This window comes from Solea senegalensis, linkage group LG2 (assembly GCF_019176455.1).
Source record: "Solea senegalensis isolate Sse05_10M linkage group LG2, IFAPA_SoseM_1, whole genome shotgun sequence".
NCBI lineage: Eukaryota > Metazoa > Chordata > Actinopteri > Pleuronectiformes > Soleidae > Solea > Solea senegalensis.
In genome coordinates, this window is record NC_058022.1 from 31,806,162 (window position 1) to 31,829,892 (window position 23,731).

Here is a 23,731-nt window from a genome sequence, read left to right on the forward strand (position 1 = left end):
TGATGTTATGATAAACCAGTGAGTGGCTGGTTCCTGTGTTGCACTGACCTTTAGTCCCGACCTCTGTGGCGTCCCTCGTCTAGACTCGGCTGATTATTCAGGCAGTGGGGGACTGGGCTGCTATGCGTGTGAAGTGGTTACCAAGACTTATATATTTTTATATGAAACCCCCGATTTCTGGAAATTTGTGTTCGTTGGATCCAAACACGACATCCATTGGAAATAGCGGCGGTCGCGATTATATTTAGAGGCTGAGGTTGTGATGGCCTGGTCAGCGGTTAGCGAGTCGTAGCCAACACATTGTTGGTGGTTTCTGTGTGGGAGTGACACCAAGCCCGGGGGAGACCATACGACACATTACTCTGCCTGTCAGTGGCGGGAGTGCTGGCTGTCAACAGCCTGCTGATGCCTTGGCTGGAGGAGTTTGAGAGCCATGTGTGGTTTTAGGTGCAAGCAGGTAGCGATGGAGTGATGAGACCTTTATTTTTTTTGACCTCTTCCTTCTAAAACGTGTGTTACTTTTTTCATTTTTTCATCTTTTAGCCTATATTTCATTTCTCTTCTTGTTGTGTCTCACTTAGTGTTTGACCCAGGTCCACTTTTGCAGCGCTATCTGAAACCTAACAATACACTCCCACATTATAATTATGAACATAGATAATTAACCCTTTAACCTTTAACCCTTTGTCTCAGTTGTATGTCAAAGCCAACATGTGGTTATTGCACTTGCACTGTTGCAGGAAGCCGCGAATCAGAGGAGAGAGTTGGAAAAACACCTAGTACATAGTTTCCATTTATTTTTTGGCCTGTTTTTGGACATAGAGACAAAGACTCAAACAAATGTTATTTTAAATATGTTTAATACTGTTCAAATGTCACATTTTAACACGCAAATTCTGGTGTTCAGGTACAACTACAGTGTTTGTCTTCATTTTATATCGTTAACACTATTTTAACATGCAGTAAATTGTAAATAATTGCCAGATATTGAAAATTCTTCTGGAAAAAACAAACTCACAGGACATTTTCTGGCCCTTTTATGGTTAAAATAATAATTTTAAAGCTTAGGGTTTAAAGGGTTAAATGATTTTTGGTCATGCATGAAAGATACACTTCTTCATCGTAGGACTAGTAGTATTTCATTATAAAAAGTTGTTCAAAACAATTGATTTAGCATTGAGTGCATCTATGAAAACAAATCCTTATTTGTGGTGCATCTATTATCCGTCCATCCCCGTCTCTGCCTCCCTGCATGGTTGCCAGGCGACTCTCAAGTCAAACTGTCCTCTCCCGCAAACCGACTTCGTGTAACACGCAACAGCACAGGAGAAGACGGGGGCGGGGGGCAAACATGGCCTCTGTCTGTCCATCTTTGTTAGGTCACAGCTGGCGCCCTCCGCCCCAGTCGTCCTCCACCTCTCCCCCGTCTCCCCCTTTTTGCTGCATCTGACAAGCCCACGTCCTCACAGTGAGGTCGTTGTTCGGTTCAGTCTATCTGTTAGTGTTAGTTTACCAACTGTTGCACGCATTTGCAAGGCAAAAATCCGTGGGAGAGAAGGAACATTGTTTAGAAGTCAGCAGCCTCTGCTTTTGTCGTCAGCAAGCGATGTGAACCGTAGGTGTTGCATGGAGGCAAAGTGTGACATACAGAAATACAAGCTTACTCAAGGGTAGTGTAGTGTAAATCTTTCAGAATATACTTGGAAGATGAACGGATGAACCATCTTGTAATGTGTGTCACTCAAAAATGGTAGCCTAAGATATATAGATTCTAATGGTTCTTGGTGCTTTGCTTATGTACTGTTGTGTGTTTTGCTGTCTTTCCCATGCCGATCTGAAGTAATTGCTCTTGTAGGACTAATTAAGTCATTTGAATTTGCTTTATTTTACATCTAAGAAGTCATTTCATTCGCTTACTTACAAGGACCGCGTTACTAAAGCTTATTTTATCGTACATTTTGAGCGTCCTCGCATTCTTTTCCTCCAGGCATAAGTCTGGATGGCGTCTGAACATGCCGTTGAGGCCTTTGAGGAGCCCATGCATCCGCGACATGTACATGGACCAGCTCTGCTGCCTGTCTCCACTCTAAAGTGCAGCTGTGCCTGCGAGGCAAAGACCTGCACCTGGTGCTACCCTGGTTGTCAAAGCGCAGCGAGAGGAATTGCTGCTCGCATGTGTTTAAACTTGTCGACCAGGTGAAGGTCAAGTTGTTTTCTGCTTTTTGAGCATCTGTGGTGCTAACAGTGTGGGCGCACACCTTCTCTGTAAGGGTTTCCTCCGCTCAATAAGAGGCTGTCACTGAGGCCAGATTTGGTTTCTTTTTCTCTGATAAACCATAAAAGGGACCGGCCACTTTATTAGGTACACAGGGTGTCACCCAGTGTGGCCTTCTTCTGCTGTATCTCATCTGCTTCAGGGTTCGATGTGCAGTGTGTTCTGCCTGGTTCTCCTGCAAGGCTCTCCCTCACTGACTTATGTGACTTTTTCTCCATTACAAACATGCAGAAACACAAAAGTAAGATAAGGGAATACGGACATGGAACACTGCACCTTCAAACCGGTGTTGCAGTCGTAGTGCATATTTCTCCTCTCATCAACCATAGTGCTTCTTCTTTGATGGTTGTAGTGGAGCTCGAGCCAAATGACACTGGGCGACCCTGAATGCACGAGGCCGTCTATCACTGGACTGACATATGGCGAGTCTGCAAGTCTTTGGACTGCATTAAGAAGCCATAAAACACAGAGAAACGACACTGAGAGACCGCGGCTGGCAGGTTTTAACCCGTAAACCTCCAAACATCTGCACCTTGGCTGCCTTCGTCCTTTCACTAGACCCTCGCTTTACACTGAAGAAAACAGCCTCCTCAAAGTCACTGGATCTGACGTTGGAAAAGGACGAACATGAAATCCAATATCAAAAAGAATGATCTGTGTTTCCTTAATCTGAAAAATTATGATTTTTGGTCCACAAACCAAAATTAGGATTATGATTCTTTGTTCTGCGGAAGATTTAAGAAGACATGTTATGCGTTCTGTTTTTTAATACTCGGGATCATTAAAGATTAAAAATTGTGTTGTTTTCTTTAGTTTTATTGTGAAATCATGCATTTCTTTATTATATCATTATTTATTATAAAATATTGGCCCCGCACACATGCAGTAAGGACCTTGTTCTGACTGGGTCGCGAACCTGAGTCTTCCTGCTGCAAATTCCTGTGAGCCTCATGTGGAGGATAAAGCAGTAGAAGTTGAATGAATGAATGAATGAATGAATGAATGAATGAATGAAAAAAGTGGGGACAATTTTAAAGAATAAAGAAGGGGGCAGAGCAAACCTCCGCAAATGACCACAAATCACCCGTTTCCATGGCGTTCGTTTCCATTTTACACACATCTAATAATGACTTGGCGATAGGAATGGATCAAAAGTTTTTTTCTATTCTGTACGTCAGAAAGTGACGCCAATTCAACTGAATAATTCTGAATATACTCTTTGTCATTACTCCTTCATCTCTTCTGGTGGCGTTCCAGGCCGTGTAGTATTTTGTTTTTTGCCAAGATGAGGATTCATTTCCTGTTTGTCTGAAGTCAAATCTGTGGATTAGGTCAGACTTGACCTCCTTCCTGACACTTCCCTCTCCCTCCATCTCTTCTTTGCCTTCCGTTCCACCCATAGCTGTACGTCAAATTATCTGTGAGAGCTGCAATTATTTCGGCTTGGAGATGAGATGCGGCACATTTAAGATAGTTTACAACATGTTTACAAAAGAGAGTTAAGAGGAAGTCAGTCATTAACTCATTTAGGTCACTGTTTACTGCGCTAGAAAAACTAAATGGTGGGCAAACTTTAGACTTTATTTTTATTTATTTAACCTTTAATTAACCAGGAAAATCCCACTGGGATTAAGAAGCAAATACAAAACACTCGCCACAGTGACACATTTACACGGTTAAAACACAAGCAGAGGACAAATAAGAAGCAAACAGATTCAATTTACAGGTAGATCATGAGAAACAAGTGCATCAAGAACTCTCTTGAAGTGTTGCCTTTATACAGTTTGTTGACTTCAGTTTGAATAAATGAATTCAACTTTTATCTTGATGCCAAATATAAGTAAAGTTTCTAAGTTTCTCTCTCTTAATATTTTTGTGCTGAGCTGTTCCCCCACTTCTCTTTCTCTTCATCCTTCTCTCTCATCATTCCTTTTTTTCTTGGCTTAACTTCCCCCCGTGTGACCTCACTGCTTTCGTCCCTCTCCTCTTTCCTTCCACAATATCAGCTTGCTTCCCTTTGAGAGAAATGTATACCTTTCCATGTCTCTCTCCTCCTCCTCTTTCTATCTTCATGACATGGATGAAGAAACCCAAAAATATTCACATTTTAAAACGGCAAAAACACTAAAAAACTGACTAATCATCAGTAAAGATAAAAGCTGAAAAACAAACGAAACATTTTAATTGAATTTGATATAATTAAATGTATGTTTAAAACCTTTATTATGACTTTTGGCACAGTTACTTTACTTTGCAGACTTTTAGAAGCACTATAAATAACACTCAAAGCTGCAAAATCAGATGTATGTTATTGTAAACTCAAGTTATTTTTAAAGGAAGACTAAAAGTACTTCCTCCTCTGTGAATTCTGTTTCGCTCTCCTTTTTTAACTCTCGGCCCCTGCAATAAATCACCCTCTCCTTCCTGTTTGGAGAATCCCTCTTCTCTTTCTTTCTTTCTTTCTTTCTTTCTTTCTGGCGCCAGAATTCCCTCTGCTCTCCTTTCACACTCTTTTAATGTGAACAGGATGCTTTGTGTTCTGCCCCCTCATGGTCCCAGAGCAGAGCAAACGTGCAAATCTGTCTTTTTTATGGCAGTTTGTCTCTTAAGCCTCAACTCATCCCTCCACCTCAGCCTCAGTGGACCAATCCAGGAATGTCACAAATCTTAAAAAACATCGCACCAGTGGAGTCTGTCCAGTTGGCACACGAAGGACATGTTTACTTGTAATCACTTCATTCATGGGAAATATGTTTGGTGTTTCTGTTGCACTGAAACCAAATACTGGGAAAAACAGGATTATTTCTCCTTTTTTCAAGGTAGATTTTTTAATCAATAAACTAAATGGGGAGAAGAGATAATAAAATAAAAACAGGGTTGCCAGGTCAGATTTCTGTTGTCTTTGTTGATCAGATTGTCGCCTCATAATCCACATTTATTATATTTGAACACAAACAGCATGAAATTCAGATTATTATATAGAGAGTGAATTGACATGTTTTCCTAACATGTTTTCCCTCTGTCCTTCCTTCTGTTGTCCATGCAGGTGTGAGACACTCAGCACTCGTCTGTTTCATCTGTCAGTGACGACAGCGCCTCAGTTCAAGTAAGTAAAAAAAAAAAACCCCACACCCACAGCTACACTTCATGCTCACAACAGGGATTTAGCAATTACAGAAAAACACAGTTGTTCTACTAAACACATGTACCTGTGAATCAGAGTCAAATTAGTGGGAATACCTGGGATTGTGAAACCGCACTGAAGCCACTAAATAGGCAATCATTCCCTGTTTTGCATCTTTTACTCCGGCCTCTCTTTAAATTGATTGTTTAAATGACCTGGAGGCCAATGAGTGTCTATCCTGGCCAGATTAAGGCAAAAAAGTCCAAAAAGTTGGTCAAAAAAAAAATGTTAAGCCGCGCATTTGCAGTATGATCTGAAAATATTCCATCATAATATCCCGATAAAGATATTCATGATGATATTTCACAGAATTTCAAAGTAAAAGTACTTCTCTTGACGTGGAGCGATTGAGTCATACGTATAGCTTTTTTTTTTATTGTCTTTCACATTCATGCAGCTTATTATAAAGTGCAACAATTCCTCTCACCCCTTAAAAATACTCAAATAAAAACATGGGAGTGGCCTGCAGCCAAATGGTAATCTACCTCCACTCACATTCTCCCATGGCATTTCACACTCACTTTTCCAGTGACTCATATACAGTAAGGCCCGGGAGTCCGATGTAAGTGGCTGCACTCAGCCAGATGATTAGCCGGGCTGTTTATGAATGGACAGTGTAACAGAGGGAGGGGGTTTCATGCCTGGTAACATGCGAGGAGGAGGAGGAGGAGGAGAAGAGCCGGTTGTTTGGGGGTTGATGTCATGCGAGATATTTTTTTGCAAAAGACGGTCATTATGTCGAAACCGTAGCTTTACAGGAAATAAAAAGAGAGCGAGAGGCTAATTGTAGATTTGGTGGGTAAACATTGTTTTTGGAGAAGTCCGTTTTAGTGTGTGTGTCTAAGTTTAGTTCATGTGAACAATGTCTCAGCCTGAGAGTATGTGGCTTTGTGGGTTGAGTTTTGCATGGGTGCGAACGCGAGGGTGTGTTTGTTTGTGTGTGTGCTGGTCAGTTTGTGGGTGTTTATGCCCATGTTAGTTGCAGGGCTTGTGTGTGTGTGTGTGTATGGGCATGGAAATGGAAGACATTTTTCTAGATAACAGATGTGGAGAGCCTTGAAACTGTAAATGTCAGTGTAGCTGCTCACATTGTTTTCTACCTTTAGTAATTGTTCCAAAAAGCTGCAGTAGACATGAAATATTACTTTCTGGATGTATTTGTGATTCATTTTGCTCTATTTAAGATCCAAAAAAAGGGAAAACAACTACATTTTCCATTATCCAGATCAAGGGTTCAATATCAATCTGATTTTATCGATACTGATACCGGTCTTAATTCTCTTATGGATACTTTTTTGAGGTGCTGAGGATGCCTGAACGCTGAGGTGTGGTGAGACTTGTGGGGACTACACTGTAGTGAAGGGCTTTAAGTCTGTATTTTCATTGACGAACATTGTACGGCTGTCACTTTTGGCAAAGATCAATATCTAACTAATATTACACGGCATGTTACAACTCTGAAGATATTACAATAATATTCCCCACCCACAAAGAAACATTGCATACTAACTGGTTGTGCTATGCTAAGCTAACAGCTAAGCTAACATAATTTTTCCTTACTTTATCATCTAAGGTGTGGAACCTGAAATTCTTCCACTCACTGCGCCCTCTGCTGCACCACATGGTCATCAGTTCAGACGATGTGATGGGCTTCTAGGCTGTAGGCTGTATATTTTGTTCAAGTTTGAGCTTTCCCCACCAAGTTGTTAAAAGTGATGCTAGCGGCTAAGTAAGTTAGTAGCTACATATGTAATCATGATGAGCTTGGCCTTTAGTTGAGTTCCTTTAAGTGCCACACCAGCAACATTATTGTAGTATACGACTACTGTGTACTTTAAAGTACATTAAAGTGAGCTCAAAAGGACCAATAAAGAGAAATTGTAATTCACTTTAATGTCCACAACTACAATGAATTTAGAGTGTGGGTGTGTTTAACCCTCTGACAAGTATGCGTGCAAAGCTCTATTTTCCCTGCTTTCCGATTTCCATCAATCCGTCTTCTACCACTTTATCCTCCACAGGAGAGTTAAAATATTGCAATATTTCACAATAATTTCATGAGATAATCTCTTATCTGCATTCCATCAGTGGCTGTACTTCAGAAATGTCATGAAATAGAAATAAGATGGTGCTATATTAAGTTATCACCAGCGCTAGCAGCAACACACAGACCCAACAAACAACCAGCTATCACTGTATTGATGGATTTAAATGCCCCTCCATTTGTGTCAGTGCAGTTACATCTATATAGGACCCATACGATCCCACACCCTCCTCCACCCCCCGTGGGCCCAGCCTGCAGGCTGTGGTGACCCATTTCCTCATTCGTAACATGGTTAAAGTCCACTCTCTGCAGCCAGCGTCCTCCTCTCCATCGGCCCAGCCCCTCTTTCCCGTCGGATTTCCCGTCGCCATGGGAACAATGACATTAGTGTGGGGCGGGGCTGATGCGTGCCAGGAAGCCTCTACTTGTCGGATGAGAGTGGAGGCTGAGGGTAAAGAGGAGGATGGTGGCAAGAGGAGAGGATGACACGGCAGTTATTTTGAGTCAGTTTGAACATGCAGAACACAGTGTAGTATCATTGAATCTTTGCTTTATGATTATTTTTACTTCAGTTTTCATATTTTCTCAAGAAAAAATAGTGAATATAAATAAATACCAATGGGATTTTATTGTGAAGCTGCAGCATTACTATTTCAGTAGATGATACAGTAAGAGACTGTGGTTTAGAAGATTGTGCCACTGACCCTCTCATCCCCAGCCACTCCATTGTCCTTGGGCAAGAGCCTAGAACCCATCAATTGAAAATCACAGTACAAAGCAGAACATTTGGTTTTACAGCGACATGTAGGCTACCATTTCTTCCTTAGGCCACCATTAAAAATAAGTCTGTGTGGAAGGAAAAATGGCAGTAAAATAACTGATTGTTTTAGGTTTAAAACAAGATGGAAGATCACCAGAGAAACACCTTTAAATTATGAACTACAATACTCTTAAACTTAAAGATATGAATAGTGTACAACACATATCTACTGTATTTTTAAATATTAAATAGCAGTCTATGAGATTTGCTTATTGTGTTCCCTCATATTGCTTGTTCAGCCCTTTAAGGAAAGCATGGATCAAGTATGTGAGGAAGCATGTAAGGGAGGAAGGAAGCAATTAGCAATTATGTAACAAGCAAGAACATTAGTCAGTCAGTAAATGTCTAGAAGAAAATAGAAGATTTTATTCTTTTTTTCAAAGAAAATCAGACTTTATATAGCGTTACGTTCCTGCGCCATTAAATCTCAATGCACCTCTTCTGCCTGTGTTACGGTACTTAATCTGAAAGGAGTGGAATCATCAGGTATGTGTGCGCTCTGCTCATCTTGCTGGTGTTCACTACATACACAGTTCATTCACACTTCACTGGCACTTTGTTATGCTTCAGTCCCCGACACACACACACACACACACACATCTTCGCTTAGTCAACAAAACATAATCCGCTTGTCTGCTGTTGGAGGCGGAGGAGGAGGAGGAGGAGCAGGAGGAGGTGGGAGAGGAAGCCACTGGATTCTGGGTTAATTACAGGTCATCGCCACCTTCCCACCCTTACTGTGCACTCCAGAGCTCCTGTGTACTGTGGCACTTTCCCATCACCCACTGCAAAGTTCTATACAGCAACTGTGCTCACGTGGCCTTCGCTGACCCTGTAATTCTGCATAATGTAGTGAATGATTCTTTAAATGCTCTATTTAGCGGTTGTATTTTCAAAGATAAGCATATTTTTGATTACATCATGGGTTCAGCTGCAGAGTATTATATTAAAAATAATCAAAGGGTTTAAAATCTAAATAAAATGAAAAGTTACCCCTTTTTTGAGTCTTAAAGGCGACATAGAATGCTTGTATCACACATATATGTTAGTTATGGAGGTCTACTTACATATATTAACTTGTTTTCATGGTTAAAAACCTCCTAATCGCTGCAAACGAGCCGGTCAAAATATCTCCTCACTGACGCTCGTCAGCCGCACTGTTTCAGAACAAAAACCACATCCCCAGAATGTGGACTGTGTTGTGATTGGCCAGCCAACAAGTGCTTTCCCACTGTCCTGTGATTGGCCAGGTACCTGGAAGTGACGTAATAGATAGGCCAGCTCTCAGCTACACAGCTCCCCCTTCTGGCACGGTGGATGCTCTGCATCTCAGCAGCCACAGAAAGAGTAGTTCTTCTTCTTCTGCGGTTGAATGTACGCGACCGGATGTGCCCGGACTAGTGCCCGCACCAGGAGGCGCTATGGTGGTGAGGATTTCTGATGACGACATCAAATTAAGGAAGTGCAGATCCGCTTCGCAGAGCCCAGGAAAACAATAAAACCCTATTTTCTCAGCAGTTGCTGAACTGTTGTTCTGAAACTTTAGGGTTTCATAAACGAGGTAATGACGCAGATACACACACAAACGCAGCGTTAATTGGAGCTTCCGGTCTATGTGGGCTTTAAAATTATTTTCCACTAAATCTGACTGAATTAAGTGAGTTATGTTTATATTTGTGATACTGTAACTGCAGTCTATGGAAATGCACAAATAACTGACAGGACAAAAGGAAATTGAATCAGGACAAATGGACACATTTAGAACTGAGGAGACAAAAGCGTATTATCTTCAATGAATGAATGGAAGGTCACTGAGACAAAAGGAGAGGAAAAAACCCAAAACAAATCAGGGTGAAAACTTTAAATGGTGCTTGAATTTCAAGAGATACAAGTGGAAAATACACAGCACAGCATTGGCCAGGAAATCGTCAGCATCACGACATCTGTTGTGTAAAATTAGAGATCATATTCTTCTTAAGAAAACATGGTTTTCACACACAGAGGATTAAGGCCAGGTTGGCTGCCAGAGATTCCATCCTCCCTGCCCGAAATGAATGGTGACATTCCAATGTGAGTGGCAACTCCACGAAGGCACTTTTGTGTGACCCAGATCAGGGTGGGGCTGGTGGAGAGGGAGGGGAGAGAGAGGGGGGTGTCAGCCGCAGACGGGGAGGGAAGTGAGGTCGGATTAAGGACGGGGCGAGGTGGCGACGGTAGAGAATAAAAGAAGGATTGAAGGCAGAGGAAAGGGAAAGGGGTGTGAGACGACATAAGACTCCCATCATATTGCCATGTAGAGTTAAATAAATCGCTCTCAAGGCATGATGGGATGTGACGTTTCCTTTCTGACTTGTGCTGTTGTTGCTTAAACAGAATCAGGATTCAAACCACATTAAATGGTAAATCTGTATTTATATAGCACTTTTCTAGTCTTGATGACGACTCAAAGCTGCTTTCTAATAAAGTTTTGCCATTCACTCATTCACTCACACCTTCATACAGTGCATTTGTGCAGTGTCTTGCCAAAGGACACCTCAGCATCTAGACTAACAGAGCCAGGAATCGAACCCCCAGCTGTCCAGCTGAAAGACGTCTCACTCCACCACTGATACAGTGTGGCCCCAGACATCAATGAAACCCTCTGCTTACTCCTTCCTTTTCAAGCGCATCAGGGAACTACGGTGGCCTCCACATTTTTGTTTGCGTAGTAAGTTCATGCACTCTGTGGCTGGTTTGGAGCAAGATGACCGCTTCAGTAAAGCAAGGCCCTTGCCTCACAGTACGTCTAAAAGGCTCATTCTAAGGTTTACGAAAACCAAACCGTTTTTATTTCATGGCGTTTATATAAATATTCAAACATACAGAGTAGGTTCTCATTTCATTCACAAAACCCTAATTATCACACACTGGATCTAAAACTACAGTTCTAGACTAGTAAAAGACATGATTAGGGCTTAATCGATTATTAAAATTGCTGGCAACTAATTTAATAATCGATTAGTTGCTAATATAAACGTACAGTTGCTACCCCCTAATGTGGGGCAGTAAGCGCCATTAAGCTGGATGTCGACCGCCGTAAAAGAAAAAGACGAAGAAGAAGAGAACCAATGACACGCCTTGTGTAGCTCACGTGACGCGATTCCGGAAAGAGCGTTTGAAAAATGGCGGTGGCGGACACAGCAGAGAACAATATTAGCAGAGAGAAAAATGTACGACACAAGTCGTCAAAAGTACGGGAGCACTTTACACGAACGCCTTCAAAGAACAGCGTTAAGTGATCTCGCATGGCACCGCTGAACAACATCGCTGCATGAGCACCTGAAGAGGAAGCATGTTGGAGCCATGGGTGAAGGAGATTCACGTTAAGTTCGTAGTAAGTTAATTTACCACTTATCCGTCAACAAAACCGGAGTGAAAAAAAGGGTATTTCTGTCCATTAAGTTTGTTTTTAAATTTGTAGACGTGTGTGAATGAGGAAGACTGCACAGTCACGGCGTGACACCTGTTCGCTGTTAATAGCTATCAACAACAACAACAACCTACAGTTGACTTCACGTACCCAGTATTCGCGCCCCCTGACGTCATCACACTGTAGCCGTACTTATAGAAACTGTCAATATAGTCGACAAAATTGGCCGGAAATCGTGCGTTTGTCCGTCAAAACCGACACAAATTTGCTGAAAAAGGTAGCTGTACGATAATTAGCTGAATAACGGTGTATAACGTGACATTGTGGAATTTTATTCAGTTATTCAGAGACAATTTTAAGACGAATCCTTAATTTATTCATAACAGAAACCTAAGCAATATCTAGTCAAATATATATTAATTGCATTTCCATTTTGTTGAGAAAGAGAGTGTGTTTTTTTTCCTTTTTATCCGATTAATAGTTGATTAATCGACAGAATTAATCGATAAATTTGAGAATTCTTTCACCTGTTTCACTACAAATTCTTTTCTCCAGTCTGCAACTGTGTTTTCCTACTCATAAGAACAATACTTCTGCTCTACTCTCTCAAATACCCACAAGGTAAATTGCAGACTGACCCTGGACCGACCTTATTTTCAGACAGTGGGGGAAAAAAGAAGTAAAATATTTTCCAGCTGTGCAGAAAAAGACTTGAGCCTTGCTGCTGTTAGGCGTTGTTTCGTCTACAAACATGCCCATTTATTTCCTTTACTCTAATGTAGTGAGACTGGTAAACAGCTAGAAGGAAGAGACAAGAGAGATGGGTGAGAACGTCACATCACATTAGCTGCATGAGGACGACAGTGTGTGTCTGGATAGCGAGGTCTGGAGGGTGGGTGCACCCAGACATCAGGAGACAAATAAAGAATTTGGAAAGGGTTCAGTTTTCAAAGTTATTAGAGTCTAAACTTTGCAGAAATGCAGAATGTACATGATTTATATGGTAGATATGAACTGGAACTGGAAGAACTGGAAATATTTATTTATTTTAATTGTTTTTACTGTGCAGTTATATATAACAGTCCAAATTAATAAAACGGCTCTTCAGTAACCCTAACCCTAAACATGAGAAACAGTTTTATTAGCTAAATTAGCTCAATATAAAGCTCCTCCCATCAGGCAAGCTCTTATGATCAACCAATCTTCTTGATCCATAACCTAAACTCTTAAAAGTGTCTAATGATGCCCCAAAGCCCCAGAGGCCTGCACACGTGTATGGTTATTGATATAAATAAATATGAAAGTAAGCACATGATTTGTCACTGTAATGCTTTATTTTTCAATCATTAATTATCAAAGAAGGTGGCCCTTTTACATCTTAACCAATGGGGGGTGTCAACTCCCAACTCATTTTAGTTCAGAGGCCACATACAGCACATGTATGTGATCTCAAGTGGGCCAGAACAGTAAAATAAAAGCATAATAACCTATAGCACTCAAAATGTTTCCCTTTATCTTACATTTAAATTAAGTATCTTTTTTTGAACTCTTGCTTTCTTTAATTATGTCCTTGGGATTTAAAAGTGATTGAATCTTGTACACATGCAAGGGCAGTTATTAGAGTATTAATTATCGTCATTGCCAATAATGATTCTGATAATGAATAACAGGAGTATTCATTATCAGTTTGTGACATCGTGTGTATGGAGTGTTGGCATAATATTGGCAAAACAGCAGCTAAAAGCAGGTCAGTGCACCACTTTCCTTCCTTAGCAACAGCTGAGACGAGACCCGCCTGCAATTTTTTATTTTTTATCTTCCAGACAGTTTGGCCCAGTATCCCAGTTGAGTGTCAGTGGGCACTCCTTCCCCCTCCTCCCTCTCCTCTCCTCTTTTCACCCTCTCCTCTCTGATCCTCACTTCTTCCCACTGCAGCAAACATTAGCCCAGATCGGTGCGAGCCTGTCGCCAGGCAGCGCTTCAGGCAAGGAGAGGAGAGAGAGAGAGAGAGAGAGAGAGAGAGAGATGGAGGGGAACGAGGGTGGGTGAAGAAGGGAGGAGGAATAGGCTGAGGGAAGGAGAAGGAGGAGGTAAAGAGGAGGGGTGGGTAATACCACTGCATGTCACACAGGCTAACACCAGTGGATTTCACACAGGCTGATACTGGAATTGAATTTGAAAAAGAGGAGAGAGAGAAGGGCTATTTGGAAGGAGAGGAATAAGGAAACATTATGGATGCCATAAAACACCCAGAGCAAACAAGATAAATTGCACAAATACAGAAATAATAGCTATAGAAAGACAATGTGGAACAGAAAAGATGCATGCTTTAGATAAAGAGGAAAGGATTCTTAGTGCAGCTGCCTGATAATGACGCTGTTTATTGAAGCCATCAGGAAAAGGGGAGGGGCTTGCTGCTAATCATGTTTAAAAGGCAACATCATGTGTTGCCCATGGAGAGGGAAAAGGACACTTTCATGACCAGCTATGAGGACATAGATAGATTAGTAGGAGATTAAAAAAGGTGTCTTTTGTGATTGAAATCAATGGGGCAGAGCTTGTTGCGTTAAAGTGTTAGGAGTGGGTGTTAATAAGTGTTGTCCATCAAGAGGTTCACTTATACGTGTGTGTGTGTGTGTGTGTGTGTGTGTGTGTGTGTGTAGCCTTTTTGTCTGAATGGGGCGAGTCTGTCAAACCCATCTGCCGGAACCCCTTCCATGGTTGTCATGGTAACAACCTCCCTATCCCTGGCGAGAGGATATGAAGGGTGTGTGCACCATGAAGGGTGTGTGTGTGTGTGCACATTTTTATTTTATTTATTACATTTCTTACTTTCATAAGCTGCCTGTTATTGTGCATGTGTTGCATTTAGTTTTTTTGCTCTGTGGTCGTGATGCTCACAGTGTGTGTCTCTCTGTGTGTGTGTGTGACCACTTGCGATGCCGTCCATGGCAGCCACATACTGTACACTGCAGAAGTGGACAACGGTGAAATATGACCATTAGTGAAATGCAGAAATCTCATTAGCCTCTCCCTCCTGTTTTTCTGCACATGGATGCTGAGACAAAGAGAGACTTTGGCTGAGCCAGCAGTGTGGCTGTGTAACCCCATCTAGTGGCTGAATTTTGAATTTCACCGTCAAGTATTACAGTCATTCCCAGAGAGACTGTGTCAGGGAAACTCACTAATGGGACCAAGTGGATTTTATTCCCAGTCTTTTACTCAAAATCAGTGTATACATGTTTTCTGTAACATATGCATCAACTCAAAAGTGTAATATTCCATTAAAATACAGTCAGTCTAAATATCTAATTTAATGACTGAAAATGTATAGAAATGGCTTTAAAATAGTTAGAAACCCTTATCATAATCGTAGGTAGGAAATTAGTTGTATCTGAGGGCACAATGCTCTTTAAATGTGTGAAATTGCACTTGGAATTGATATGACAGTGGCTTTTAATATAGTACCATAAATTAGTTACATCTCACATGGGCAAAAAAGTAAATTTTACTGTCCTGGTCACCATCTAAATCATATGGTAAATTAAGTTTCAATAGTTATCCATTTTGAAAAGTGAGAAGATTTAAAACACTTGTGTATCTGAACTCCCTCTTATTGTTTCATTCTCTGTCCTTACTCTTCATTTTTTACTCTCTCTGGGTTTGGAAATGCCTCTTATTCACCTTCCCCATCTCTGCCAGGTGACTCGCCCCCTTCCCGGCATCCCAGCAGGCAGGAATGGCAGACGGACGGCAGCCAGACGAGCACTGGACCTCCAACGGCCAAGAAAACGGCGAGAACGGCTACTCCGCCTACAGCTCAGGCTACAGGCAGAACGGTTACCACGGCGCCGCCGCCGCACATCCTGGAACCACAGGTATATTGTGACATAAAAGATGTTGTGTCTTTGCGTGTGTATATGTGCATGCTACACTGTATCCTTGTCATCGATTAGACTGCCCACTCTCTATTACAGATGGCTGTGGGGGGGGGGAAATGTGATCGCGATCAACAAAAGCAAAACGTTTCACATTTGAATGAGTATTGAACGCTAACAATCTGTTGTCGCAGCTCTGCCAAACATTAGGAAACACTGGTTTAGGCCAATTTTAAGGACATAATCCTCAATTGTGTCACAAATGCTCCCATAAGGAAGAAATAACCCGCCCACAGCACGACTCAGCTAAAACAATATCAATAATAAGGATCTTGAAGGATCAAGATTTTCCAAGAAAGTGAAAATAAAACGTAGATAAAAGGAAAGAAGTATTTGTTAAAGAAAGTAAACATAGGTTAAAAAGGTTCTTCAACTTCTACATAATTCAATGCTACTATTATTTCTGATGACTTTTTTGTGTGTGTTTAGCTACGTTAATCTCATATAAATTGTATAAGTGACATCTAAGGTAAGTTTATACCTGTTTGTCATCACTGGAAATAAGGAAAACAGCCCTTATAGCTACTAATAATAAAATCTCAGAGCAGCGTGGGAGTGTCATCGTCAGATAAACACGTATAAACAGCGTTGTTTCAAACTCAAAGAGTGGGGCCACCCATGGAGATAAGGTCAGCTTTGAGTTACATGTTTTTCATTTCCTTCCTTCCATCCATGTCTTGTCTCCCCGGTCTCTCTCTCTCTCTCCCTTTGCAGTGGATGACTCAGCCAATTTGCCTCCCTCCCCTCCCCCCTCTCCCTCCGCTGAGCAGATTGGGCCTGTGGCACAAGGTACACACACACACTCATAACCACTCGGGAACCTTTCCGCGTGAAAGTGTGAATGGTGGTGAGAGTGACACAAAAAATATCTTAAATACATATAAAAGATGGTCCTCCGGCAGCCACTCCTCCTCCTCCTCTTTCTTCTCCTCCTCCTCCATTCTTTTGGTCCTGCAGTGTTTAGTTACAGCTCTCTGCTGCTTTGCATGTTTACTGATGGAGTCTGCAGCATGTGCCACAGTCAACTGCCCAATTCCACGCTCACCAAAAACTTAGTTCAGTCTTACTTTTTCTAACACACACTCGCATCTCATTGCTTTATTAATGCTAAAACGACAACGCAAACATCCCTCTTCCCTTCACGTAAGCTGCCACTGGAGCTCCCCCACCGTCTAAGCTTCTTCCCTCTTCTTTTGTTCATTTTGTGTACTTCTCTTCAGCTCACACAGAACACGGCTGTCTGTCTTCACACTGTTTCCTGTTTGCATGTGGTATGCAATCAACTCAAGTGTAGGATCATGTAGTCTCACGTCATAGTTTAATCTGTCATGGAGGTAGATGGAAAAACTTTCAACTCTTTCTTGCCCTGAAAATAGTTTCCCCAGATTTCTGCCTGGAAACTGAAGTTTGTGACCATCTCTCTCCCCAACCAAAGTCCATAGTTCAAATGTGTTATTTTGTGACATTTGTGTTAAGTATACAGTAGTTTTGTAAGTTACACAAACTTGGCAGCAGCAGAAGACCAGCCGCTGTTGATGGTTTACAAACTTCAGTTTCCAGATGATTCTTTTATTAAGTCACAGAAATGGTGACGTATGGCCTCTTCAAAAAAAAACTGAGCAAATCATCCTATAGTTTGAGTCCATAGTTTGTTTTTGAAATTATTTTGTAATGTTTTCTGTTGAAATCCTGAAAGTTATTTGTTTAGAATCAAGTTTAAATAACAAAGTGGTTGAGAAAGCAATTACAGACTATAGAGCCCTGGACGTCATGTGACTCGGTCCCCATGAACCGCCATGTTGGCAGTCTAACGAACGGGACCCGGAATCCAACCTGTCAGAGTTCACTGCGCACTTTAAATCCATGGAGGTCGACCAAAAAACTCGCCAGAATGAATAGATCTAATCCTTATAATGCCCCAGCATGCTTTTTACGAGGCTGGAAACAGACGGAGAGGACATTATTCCAGAACTGCAGTATCCTGAAACTTTCCCCTTCCTGATTAATTTCCCTTCATCTTACTCTAGAGCAGGGGTCGGGAACCTTTTTGACTCAGAGAGCCATGAAAGCAAAATATTTGCAAATTTATTTCAGTGAGAGCCATATAATATATTTTAAGACTGAATTTAACTAAATGTGAGTATAATAAGCCTCTGAATTTATTCTTTTAAATAATGTTGTTATAATACTCTTCACGCAATGTGTCACCAGCAGCATATCTTGCAATCACACTGAACTGCAACAAATGACTTACGTCTGTTGACTCATCCAAAGCCAGGGAATAGAACGGTGCTGCATTTATGTCATTCACTTGCGTTTCCTCCACTTCCAAAATCGATGGATGGATTAAAACAAGTGATTATATTTTATGTTTTATCTGAAAAGCCGAAATCTGCGAGCCAGATGCAATCATCAAAAGAGCCACACCTGGCTCCCGAGCCATAGGTTCCCTACCCCTGCTCTAGAGAGTCATAGAAAGTTTGCCAGAGCCTGGAGGGAAAACAAATGGACGCAATCTGGCTTTGTGGTAAACATTCATCTCTGGGGTCTACCGGCTAAAGATAGCATTGTTGTCACTAGATGGGTAAGCATTGTATTAGCGTAGCATTAGCAACAGGGCAGTGTCATGTGAATAACTGTGCTGTATTAATGTTGCTGCACAAAATTTCATGGATGATGCTACTAATATTTCTCCTTAAGCTTTTGTCAAATCCACATTGATGAATCAAGGCTAGGCTGTTGATTGCATCCCATACATCTCCATCAGAGCTGAAAGTGTCTCACAAATCCATCTAACCCCGGTATTGTTTGTCCTCCATTTCTCATCCATGTGTCTGTCTCCCTGTCCTGCTCAAAGACGATAAAGTAGAGGTTGGGGATGAGGATGAGGAGGAGGCTCCAGAAGAGCCAGACACTCACCCAGAGGAAGTGACACATGAGCAGCCAGGAGACTTTCTCTTAGAGCAGACAGATTATTTAACAGAGGCGCAGGCTTTGGGCTGCCAGCAAGCCCAGACACCTGAGGTCCTCAATGGAGGAAGTCATCAAGGTGAACACAGCCCTTCACAAAAAGGTGTGTGGTTTTATGGGGTTTTTGCGCATGTGTGTGTGTGCGTGTGCCTACTGTTTGGATGAAGGTGCGAAATAATAATTGTGCAACTGTTCATTACCTGCCTTGCATGACCCTCTTGTGTGCTCTTCCTGAGCACAAAGACTTTCTGCTCTTGATTTTTCCTAATTTGTGATGCACCTCAGGCTTCGCTGCCAACCTCCTTCCAGCTCTGTGTCCCTTAAATCCTTAAGCTTCTGCTTTGATACCTAAAGTTGCCATGTGCAAAAAAAATAACCCAAGATAGCATTTTAATTTTGTGCTTTTCATGCCACACATAACCATTTGCTTTTCATTGCAGCAAGAAATGAGAAAACTTGATCAACCATTTTGCTAGTTGATCAGTTCTGCACTCTTGTATTGCCAGCTACATTGCAAATGCAAAGATCATTGTCTAAACTGTCAAGCATTGTATATTTCTATTTATGTGTCACTAAAAGTAGTTTTCTGTGGTTTCATGTGGATTTTGCTGGAATATTGTGCAAGAAATTGTTCCTGGGTACACCCACCTGTACGGGTGTTTCATGAATCAGTAATGAATGTATTATAAGCCTGTTGTGTATGAGTCACAAGTTTAGATGTTGTTTTCATTTCATCCCAAGGCAAATGATAATCCTGTTTTCCTATTGTTACTTACCATCATTGGACATACTGTATATCACCATCCTTATCTTTGAGGTAAATTGATTTGAACAGTAAAACCATAGAAAAGATAATTCAATGTATATATATTTTTATCCACGGAACTGCCAGTAAAAACTGCCAAAAACATTGTTATTATAGGGCTGACTCTTCTGTCAGTCCTTGGTGTATTGCAATAGGAATTCAATATTTTTGTGTAATATCTTGTGAAATCATGCAACTCATCCCTTCATTTCAGTTCTGCACGCTATCTTAGGTGCTGTAAATCCCCCTTTGCTGTTGTGGCCTGCCACAAAATACACTGTGCTGTGTGTTTTGCCTGATGGACAGCTGCTGTATCTATGTGCAGACAGCCTGGGCTTGACTGTGTTGGCTAGCTTTTGTGGATGGTGCTAGCAAAGCTTTTGGCTAATGTGACCAGACACAAAGTTCTACAGTGTCCTTCAAACTCACAGCCCAGCTGGAGGAATGTATCAGTCAGGCAACTTGTGAGTCTGCTATGAAAGAAGACGAGCATCAAGTGGCGTCGCAACATGAAAAGCAGGTGGTCGTTGAAAGAGAAACACCTGAAGGAACAGAACCTCCTCTTCCCTCTGTGAAAGATCCCCTCTCCGATGTCCCCTCAAAGGAATCGGGTAGCAATGAAAGAAAGGATGTGGTAGAAGAAGCTGAAGAAGCACAAGAGTCTTCACCAGCAGACGAACCCCCAAAAGAGGGAATAGTGTCACCAGGCAAATCAGGATGCTCTATGATTGAAAGCCTGGAAAAAACAGAGTTGATGGGAACTGAGGCAGACCAAGGCATTAGATTGCATGAAATGCCAGAGACTGATGTTCAGAAAGTTGACCAAAGACAAGAATTAGTGAAATTGAGTCCAGACCCTGTTGCAGAGTTCAAAGCCACAGGAATTTTACTTCCTGGAGCAACTACCTACTTTGAAACATCGTCAAAAACTGAGGGAGAGGAGCCAGCAGCAAGTCAGAGCTATTATGAACTCAGCGCATCAGCAGAGATGGCCTTAAGTGGAGAGAGTGAATCCCTTATGCACAAGCAAGAGGAACAACAAGAAAAGAAAGTGAGGACATCCACCTCTAAGATGTCTTTAGAACAGAGAAGCCTCTCATTGAACATTAATGTTGGAGAGAAATTGACAAAAGAGAAATCAATGATCTCCCCGAGCAGCTTGTGTCCAATCAGTGGTAGTTTTGATGAATCTGAGATTTACCCTTCAACACCACCTCTGGAGATCCTTAAATCTACATTTCCTCCAGCTGTTTCCATTATCACAACTTCCTGTGAATCACCTGAAGATAACCCTGCTAAAACTGAAATGCCTCAAACTTCTGACAAGCACAGTTCCCCGTTGGAGCATTCCAACAGCCTCTCTGAGATGTTGGATTTGGCAGGAACTCTGCCTCAGCCACCACCAGGGAGAAGAGAGGTTGACCACCTGAGACGGAAGTCAGTACCTGCCAACATGTCAGCTCTTGTGGGGAGTTCTTTGGCCAAGCTCACATTAGAAGATCAAACTGCAAGAGTGGTGGGTAGGGAAAGCCAGCTGGAGGAGCTGGGTTACTGTGTTTTCAGTGAGTACTCAGCACCCATGCCCTCTCCTGCAGATGTACCCAGTCCTGGGCACTCTCCACATCAGCATTTCACTTCTATGCAGAGTGAAGTGGAGGAAAATCTTGGGGTCCTAGAAGTGGAGGGTATCTCCCAGGGCATCCAACAATCTGATCTCAAAAGAACAATACCAGAGCAGTCTCAAAAAGCTCTAAGTGAGAAGAAAGATGTACCAGTGAAGACTACCCTGATGCTTGAAAAAGCTGTGACCAGTGGAGTAAAACCAGATCGCCTAAGAATTCCAATGTCTTCTTCAAAGGAAAGACTGAATGAGTTACGTTTGGAGAGTGGCTTACCGGGGGACATTAAGATTCAAGCAATCCCTGAAGTTGATGTTGAAAAAGACCCCTCCAGAGAGGCTTCTCCCATTCCACCAGACAATTCTTTCACTTTCAGTCCTGTGGAAACTGGAAGCAAGGGTCTCGAAACTCCCACCACCCCCAAGTCACCAGGTGATATAGTCTCAGAAAGCCAAGACACCAGAGAGGAACCCTGGACAGAGGTCAAAACAGAGATTGACATGAAGTCTCAGAGTGCTGACAATAAACAGCAAGATTTAGATGAAAAAACGCCAACAGCTGAACAGAAACAATCAGAAGAAAATTGTAAAGCACCAGAGATTGCACACAGAGAAATAGATTCAACATCTTCTCAGCCTTTAGGAGAGACCACAGAAAAGGAGGATGACAAGATTCAAAGTGAGCATGGGAAATCAACAGGGTTAGAAGTGCAAGAGACTTCAAAATCTGGTCATGATTTGCACACTGAAGAGCACTTAGATGAGAAAGATGCCCGAATCCAGGTACAGGAGATCACGCTTGTAAAAGCCACATCACCAAAACCACAAATACCCTCCTCTGTCATCATTATTCCTCAGGCACAAGTTGAGGAGGAAGCAGAGGATGACGATGATATTGAGATTGCTGAAGAACCTCAAGAGATAATGGAGGAAGCTGAAGAATTTGTTCGCCCAAGTGCTTGTTCACCTGAAGTTGTAAAGGAAGAGCCAAAGAAAGAAGAAGTGAAGTTGATGGCAGGTGACCAGGTTTTGGAAGAAAATTCCAAGTCTAGAGCAGAAAAACATAGTCACTATGACCAAAACCGTGATGATGGGGAGCCTGCAACACACAGTCCTCTCTTTTCTCCATGCTCTGACAATAACCTACTACAGACAACAGAGGGAGGTGGCAGAGATGATGGAACTGGGGAGAGTCAGATTGACCCACAAATAGATAGTGAAGAGGGGAAGAAACACGAGGATGAGGGGGTGAGGGAAGCTCAAACAGAATCGGAAGTAGTTTCTGGTGAGATATGTGAAGAAAAAGAGCAGAAGTTCATGGAAGAAAACAATGAAGGTGAGAAGAAGATGGGTGAAGAGGACATTGGGGAGGAGGGGAAAGACCTTGAGATTGTTCAAGAGACAGAAAATACTGATGGGCTCTGCACGACCAGTCAGGCAACTCATGATGAAACCACCATGGATGTCTCCATCCTAGACACAGACAGTGGCTGGATGGACTCACAAGGTACTTGCGCTTGTAAAAAAATTAATCACTTGCAAAATTGTAAATATTTTTACCTGTTTTTATTGCAAAGGAGTTTGAAGAGTTAGCCCTGTTTTGAACCATCTCCACTGCAGATGATGACAAAAGTATCATGACTGAACAAATCGAAGCCCTTCCTCATGCCAAGATTTCTACCAGTGCACCTGTGGTCGCGGTGGACAAACCCGCTAAACGGGCCCCTGGCAGAGGAAGGGGCCACTCCGGTGCCACTGACAGCAAAGTGTCCCGCAAAGTACCCATCCACCACCCAAGAGATGAGATGAGGAAGAAAAAAGGTTTCAAATCAGTATTCAAATGTAATGTTTAGCTTACAACAAATGACACTATGGGAAAGTTCAGTTGGGGTGTTTGAGTAACTAATAATACAAGAGTACAAGAGGCAGCATTGAGCAAATTGCTTGTTTGGAGAAAGAGACAGAAGAACCGGAAGAAGTTTAAATTTTTTGGCGATGTCTGCCGGAGATTCTGCAATGTATGCATATTTGACTATATAAAGACAGTATAGTGCTTAGGTCCAGTCAAGTCAACTTTATTTCTAGAGTACATTTAAAACAACCAAGGTTTAACAATGTGCTTTATAGAGTTAAAGGCACAACAACATAAAAGGTATAAAACACAAAATCAGTAAAACCGTAAAATAGTAACATCATAAAATGGTAAAATCTAGATAGAAGTACCCAGGTTGACTATTCCTATCCTGAGGTGAAGGAAAAGAGCTGGGTCTAAAAGCAGTCTGTTATTAGGCCTCAGAGCTCACGGTGGGGTGTGAAGAAAAAAACAAATTAAATTAAATTATTATTACAAATTACATGTCATTTAGCAGACGCTTTTATCCAAAGCGACTTACAATGGAATTGAGTACAATCAGCCAGGGGTGGAGTCGAACTTGCAACCATTGTGTCCATGATGTCTTTCGCACACAGGGCACTGGTCTTAACCACTGAGCCACTCCACCTCCAAACAAATAGGAAGCCAGTGGAAGGAGGGGTCTCTTTTATTTTTTCTTGTTAAAAGGCGAGCTGCAGCGTTCTGGACCAGCTGGAGTCGCTGGACAGACGACTAGTCTAAACCAACATACAGAGAATTACAATAATCCAGCCGAGATGTTATAAAAGCATGGAT

At 41.9% G+C, this 23,731-nt stretch overlaps 1 protein-coding gene across 15 annotated transcripts in view; it reads left to right on the forward strand.

Moving 5' to 3' along the window:
• The window catches only part of LOC122758314 (microtubule-associated protein tau-like), a 36,814-nt gene that overhangs the window by 611 nt on the left and 12,472 nt on the right, over positions 1-23,731 (forward strand). For 4 of the 15 annotated variants that reach the window (XM_044012401.1, XM_044012418.1, XM_044012435.1 and 1 more), the window contains exons 1-2: positions 18,759-22,570; positions 22,684-22,884. In XM_044012401.1, coding sequence (XP_043868336.1) covers positions 19,921-22,570; positions 22,684-22,884 — 2,851 coding nt within the window. In that variant the 5' untranslated portion in view covers positions 18,759-19,920. The other 11 variants (XM_044012426.1, XM_044012443.1, XM_044012453.1 and 8 more) reach the window with 8 other exon arrangements.